Below are 7,097 nucleotides of genomic sequence, written 5' to 3'. Positions count from 1 at the left end.
GGTTAATGTATTATAATACTGTAGGGGTTAATGTAATATAATACTGTAGGGGTTAATGTATTATAATACTGTAGGGGTTAGGGGTTAATGTATTATAATACTGTAGGGGTTAATGTATTATAATACTGTAGGGGTTAGGGGTTAATGTAATATAATACTGTAGGGGTTAATGTAATATAATACTGTAGGGGTTAGGGGTTAATGTAATATAATACTGTATGGGGTTAATGTAATATAATACTGTAGGGGTTAGGGGTTAATGTATTATAATACTGTATGGGGTTAGCATTATATGCCAACATGCTGAATACATGATGGTCTAGTCTTTTTCAATAATAAAAATAGATTTTAAATCACAGGAAGTTTTTATTGCCCTCAGAGAAATGTATTGTTTATTTATTGAGGGTTAGGGGCTAGGGGTTAAGGGCTAGGGGCTAGGGGTTAAGGGCTAGGGGCTAGGGGTTAGGGGCTAGGGGCTAAGGGCTAGGGGCTAGGTGTTAGGGATTAGGGGCTAGGTGTTAGGGGCTAGGGTTAAGGGCTAGGGGCTAGGTGTTAGGGGTTAGGGGCTAGGGTCTAGGGGCTAGGGGTTAAGGGTTACGGGTTAGGGGCTAGGGGCTAGGGGTTGGGGCTGGGGCTAGGGGGGGCTAGGGGTTAGGGGCTAGGGGCTAGGTGTTAGGGGCTAGGGGTTAGGTGTTAGGGGTTAGGGGTTAAGGGCTAGGGGTTAGGGGCTAGGGGTTAAGGGCTAGGGGCTAGGTGTTAGGGGCTAGGGGTTAAGGGCTAGGGGCTAGGTGTTAGGGGCTAGGGGTTAAGGGCTAGGTGTTAGGGGTTAAGGGCTAGGGGCTAGGTGTTAGGGGCTAGGGGTTAAGGGCTAGGTGTTAGGGGCTAGGGGTTAAGGGCTAGGGGCTAGGGGTTAGGGGCTAGGGTTTAAGGGCTAGGTGTTAGGGGTTAGGGGCTAGGTATCAAAACCACTTTGAAATGTGTATTATTAGTACTTTATCATAAATTGACGTACTACATTTTTGTGAGGTTGGGAAGGACGAAACCTGTATGTTCTATTGTATCTGTAATAAGTTAATATTTGTCACTACCTGGTATACCTCATAGTTCAGTTTTTTTTTTTTATAAGTAAACTTTGGGGGGGGGGGGTCCACGCTTCAACGATCTACGATTTCCAGACATTGAAAACATTTCCAGACATTGAAAACATTTCCAGACATTACCTTTTTTTTCCCCCTGACCATTGTAACCTGACCAGGGAAAACTGGGGTCCTAATTAACAGGCTATAACGAGGGTTCCGAGTTTTTCCTGATCAGGTCATGAGGTCCAGAAAATTCTCCTGGCGCTAATTACGTAAGATTAGCTTGCACAGTCTGTAAAATAGGTTCAATCCCCTCTGTAACCAGTAATCCCCAAACTGCTAATAACCTACCACTGGTGGCCAGTTATGGCCAGCTTCAGTCTGTTGTAATTAGCTTCGGCCTTATTAGGAGATCCTGGTAACTGAGGGACTTTAAAAAAAAAAACTCTTGTTATTCTAAGTGTACATAGCGTTTTAATGCAGTAAACACACGTTGTATTATATCTTGTTGTTGTCTAATCTCTCAGTGGGACTGTTTAATTAGGAACATATTCAATAAGTATGGGGAAGGTGACCATGGAATAACTGACAAAACACAAGCCAAACGCAAAGGAGATGATTAGTTGAGTTTTTGTTATATTTAGGTATAATTGTGTCATTTTCATACAGTAATATGATGTCAAGGTACTTACAGTACCTTCAGAAGGGTTTTTTTCCACTTTTTCTTTTTGTGTTACAAAGTGTGCTTGAAATGAATTTTATTGTCATTTGTTTGTCAACAATTTACTCTGTAAATGTTAAAAGTGGAATAAAAAAATATATTTAAAAAATAAATAAAAAATGTATGGAAAACAAAAAAAACTGATACATCTTGATTAGATAAGTATTCAACCACTGGAGTTAATACATGTTAGAATCACCTTTGGCAGCCATTACAGCTGTGATTCTGGGTAAGTCTCTAAGAGTGATTACAGCTGTGATTCTGGTGAAGTCTCTAAGAGTGATTACAGCTGTGAGTCTTTCTGGGTAAGTCTCTAAGAGCGATTACAGCTGTGAGTCTTTCTGGGTAAGTCTCTAAGAGCGATTACAGCTGTGAGTCTTTCTGGGTAAGTCTCTAAGAGTGATTACAGCTGTGAGTCTTTCTGGGTAAGTCTCTAAGAGTGATTACAGCTGTGAGTCTTTCTGGGTCAGTCTCTAAGAGTGATTACAGCTGTGATTCTGGGTAAGTCTCTAAGAGTGATTACAGCTGTGAGTCTTTCTGGGTAAGTCTCTAAGAGTGATTACAGCTGTGAGTCTTTCTGGGTCAGTCTCTAAGAGTGATTACAGCTGTGATTCTGGGTAAGTCTCTAAGAGTGATTACAGCTGTGAGTCTTTCTGGGTAAGTCTCTAAGAGTGATTACAGCTGTGAGTCTTTCTGGGTAAGTCTCTAAGAGTGATTACAGCTGTGAGTATTTCTGGGTCAGTCTCTAAGAGTGATTACAGCTGTGATTCTGGGTCAGTCTCTAAGAGTGATTACAGCTGTGATTCTGGGTCAGTCTCTAAGAGTGATTACAGCTGTGATTCTGGGTAAGTCTCTAAGAGCGATTACAGCTGTGAGTCTTTCTGGGTAAGTCTCTAAGAGTGATTACAGCTGTGAGTCTTTCTGGGTCAGTCTCTAAGAGTGATTACAGCTGTGATTCTGGGTAAGTCTCTAAGAGTGATTACAGCTGTGAGTCTTTCTGGGTAAGTCTCTAAGAGTGATTACAGCTGTGAGTCTTTCTGGGTAAGTCTCTAAGAGTGATTACAGCTGTGAGTCTTTCTGGGTCAGTCTCTAAGAGTGATTACAGCTGTGATTCTGGGTCAGTCTCTAAGAGTGATTACAGCTGTGATTCTGGGTAAGTCTCTAAGAGCGATTACAGCTGTGATTCTGGGTCAGTCTCTAAGAGCGATTACAGCTGTGATTCTGGGTCAGTCTCTAAGAGTGATTACAGCTGTGATTCTGGGTCAGTCTCTAAGAGTGATTACAGCTGTGATTCTGGGTAAGTCTCTAAGAGTGATTACAGCTGTGATTCTGGGTAAGTCTCTAAGAGCGATTACAGCTGTGATTCTGGGTAAGTCTCTAAGAGCGATTACAGCTGTGATTCTGGGTAAGTCTCTAAGAGCGATTACAGCTGTGATTCTGGGTAAGTCTCTAAGAGCGATTACAGCTGTGATTCTGGGTAAGTCTCTAAGAGTGATTACAGCTGTGAGTCTTTCTGGGTAAGTCTCTAAGAGCGATTACAGCTGTGATTCTGGGTAAGTCTCTAAGAGTGATTACAGCTGTGAGTCTTTCTGGGTCAGTCTCTAAGAGCGATTACAGCTGTGATTCTGGGTAAGTCTCTAAGAGCGATTACAGCTGTGAGTCTGGGTCAGTCTCTAAGAGCGATTACAGCTGTGATTCTGGGTAAGTCTCTAAGAGCGATTACAGCTGTGATTCTGGGTAAGTCTCTAAGAGTGATTACAGCTGTGAGTCTTTCTGGGTCAGTCTCTAAGAGCGATTACAGCTGTGATTCTGGGTAAGTCTCTAAGAGCGATTACAGCTGTGATTCTGGGTAAGTCTCTAAGAGCGATTACAGCTGTGAGTCTGGGTCAGTCTCTAAGAGCGATTACAGCTGTGATTCTGGGTAAGTCTCTAAGAGCTGTCCACACCTGGATTGTACAGTACCTGCCCATTATCCTCTCCAGCAACTGAGTTATGAAGGACGTCTGTATCTTAATAGTGACTGGGGTGTACTGATACATCATCCACAGTGTAATTAATAACATCACCATGCTCAAAGGGATATTCAATGTCTGCTTTTAATTTTTTTTTATATATATTGCCCTTCTTTGAGAGGCATTGGACGTATTTGTGTTTGAATCTGTGTTTGAAATTCACTGCTCGACTGAGGGACCTTACAGATAATTGTATGTGTGGGGTACAGAGATGAGGGACCTTACAGATAATTGTATGTGTTGGGTACAGAGATGAGGGACCTTACAGTATGTGTGGGGTACAGAGGCGAGGTAGTCATTTAAAAAAAAAAAAAATCTTGTTAAACACTATTACTGCAGTCAAGAGTGAGTCCATGAAACTTATGTGACTTGTTAAGCAAATCTATACCCCTGAACCGTATTTAGGCTTGCCATAACAAACAAAAGTGGTTGAATTCTGCAAGAGTTTCATTCCAAAACACCATATATATCAATTTTCAGAAATGTTGGTGAATTTGATTTTATTGTTTAAATAAATTATCATAAGATGATGTTGTTCAATAGCAGACACTTGATGGTTTAATTTGCTAAATATAAATTTGCTAGGTTTTACACAGTAATAATATATATCCTCCTCACTCTCAGAGAAATCAGTAGTACTGCGAGGTTTTACACAGTAATAATATATATCTGCCTCACTCTCAGAGAAATCAGTAGTACTGCTAGGTTTTACACAGTAATAATATATATCTGCCTCACTCTCAGAGAAATCAGTAGTACTGCTAGGTTTTATACACAGTAATAATATATATCTGCCTTCAGATAGCTAGGTGAGACAACCACATATCACAGTAGTTAGTATATTCAGATCGCTAGGTGGGACAACCACATATCACAGTAGTATATTAGTATATTCAGATAGTATATTCAGATAGGTGTGGGACAACCACATATTACAGTAGTTAGTATATTCAGATAGCTAGGTGGGACAACCACATATCACAGTAGTTAGTATATTCAGATAGCTAGGTGAGACAACCACATATTACAGTAGTTAGTATATTCAGATAGCTAGGTGAGACAACCACATATCATAGTAGTTAGTATATTCAGATAGCTAGGTGGGACAACCACATATTACAGTAGTTAGTATATTCAGATAGCTAGGTGGGACAACCACATATCACAGTAGTTAGTATATTCAGATAGCTAGGTGGGACAACCACATATTACAGTAGTTAGTATATTCAGATAGCTAGGTGGGACAACCACATATTACAGTAGTTAGTATATTCAGATAGCTAGGTGGGACAACCACATATCACAGTCAAATATACAGAATACCATTCCAGCTAAACATTCCAAACACTGTGTTCACAAAACATTAAAAACACCTGCTCTTTCCTTGACATAGATTGATCAGGTGAAAGCTATGATTCCCTTATTGACGCGCACAGGTTTGTGTCAAGAACTGCAAAGCTGCTGGGTTTTTCCACACTCAACAGTTTCCTGTGTTGTATCAAGAATGGTCCACCACCTGAAGGACATCCAGCCAACTGGACACAACTGTGGGAAGCAGTGGAGTCAACATGGGCCAGCATCCCACCGTGTAGAGTCCATACCCCGACGAATTGAGGCTGTTCTGAGGGCAATTACATATTAGGAAGTTGTTCTTAATGTTTTGTACACTCTGTGTATAGTGTTTTAGCATCTACAAATAAAACACTATCATACACTTAATTAAAAAAACTCAATTAAAAATCTGAGAACAGTAATATTTTACACATGAATTCATAAGCAATTATTTCTGATGGGAAAAAAAAACACAGATGTGAAAAATTGGTGAATATAATAATTTTCACTTTATTGACTCAAGATAATTTAGCTTTTCATTTAAAAAAAATAATAATAATTTGTACTAATGTCTAAGAACATAAATCCACTTTTACATTATGGTGTATTGTGTGTAGATCAGTGACACAAAATCTCATTTTAATAAATGTTTTAAATTCAGGCTGTAACTCAACAAAGTGTGGAATTAAGTCAAAGGGGGTATGAATCATTTCTGATGTAAACAATTCTAACCCTAACTAAAGAAGAGTTTTGAAACGAATCACATTTCTACAATAGCAACCTGAACAGTCAATTCTCTGTCTACTCTTGTGTTGAACATTTTCAAAATACGATTTCGTATTTCCTTTGTCCGGACTCCATAGATTATTGGATTGACACTCGCTGGTAAAACAATATACATCACTCCTAGAAAAGTATTGATGTCAGTTGGGATTTGAATATTCAGATTCCGTGACAGAAAAGTAACGGTGCCAATCAAATAAAAACACATTATGACAATGAGGTGGGTGCCACACGTGTGGAACGCTTTCCATCTGTCCTCCCCTGCTGCTCTACGCAACACAACGTTCAGAATCTTCATGTAGGAGAAAATAATGACGCAAATATCAATCCCCACAAAACAGATGATCACAGCCAATCCCATCGCATTATTCTTGTCCGTGTTACCACATGCTAGACTAACCAGGGCCATGTGGTCGCAGTAGCAGTGGTTGATGACATTGGAACCACAGAAAGACAGAGAACCAGCGAGCGCAACTAGTACAAACATGATAGAACCACTCCTTATAACAGTGAACAGCAACAGTGTGAGAAACATGGCAGAGTTGAGGATACGAGCGTAGTGTAAAGGGTAGCAGATCGCCACATAGCGGTCCAGAGCCATGGCCAGGAGAATAGTCGACTCTACCGACGACAGGAAGTGAGTGAAAAACATCTGAGTCAAACAGCTGGCCAATGAGATGTCATTCCAGTCAAACAGAAAGCTGAGCAGCATGTTGGGGATAATGACTGTAGCCACCACTATGTCCACCGCCGCCAAACCACATATTAATATATACATGGGGCTGTGGAGGCTCTCCGTAATTCTAATCACGTGGATCAACAAAGAATTTCCCACCAAGACTAAAATGTAGGTGGTGAAAAACGGTAAGGAAAGTAGTCGTCTGTACTCGTAGATCACTGGGAATCCCACAAAGATGAACTCGCTGTGTGAAAAATTGAATCCCTGGAATTCTTCGATCGTTACACTTTGAGTAGTGCCAACGAATTGAAAGGAAAAACAAAAAAACACAAGGTAAAACGTCAATGTTGTCATTGACACAGTATTTTCAATACTCTGATATGTGTGAATGGTACACAAATGTCATAATAAACCCACTTGCTGTTGTTCTGGTTTTTTTTCCTCCTCGCTGTTTGATCATTGGTCTGTAGAGTGTAATTCGTCGTTGGTTT

At 40.3% G+C, this 7,097-nt stretch overlaps 1 protein-coding gene across 1 annotated transcript; it reads right to left on the bottom strand.

The window, feature by feature from the left end:
• Nucleotides 1-5,012: 5,012 nt before the first annotated feature.
• or55e1 (odorant receptor, family 55, subfamily E, member 1) lies at nucleotides 5,013-7,097 on the bottom strand. Its single transcript, XM_029656092.2, has one exon. The coding sequence runs from the start codon at nucleotides 6,958-6,960 to the stop codon at nucleotides 5,905-5,907; it is 1,056 nt and encodes a 351-aa protein (XP_029511952.2). The 5' UTR covers nucleotides 6,961-7,097; the 3' UTR covers nucleotides 5,013-5,904.

Source organism: Oncorhynchus nerka, linkage group LG14, assembly GCF_034236695.1.
Source record: "Oncorhynchus nerka isolate Pitt River linkage group LG14, Oner_Uvic_2.0, whole genome shotgun sequence".
NCBI lineage: Eukaryota > Metazoa > Chordata > Actinopteri > Salmoniformes > Salmonidae > Oncorhynchus > Oncorhynchus nerka.
The sequence above is the reverse complement of the archived record's forward strand: the minus strand, read 5'-3'. Positions and strand labels throughout refer to the sequence as shown.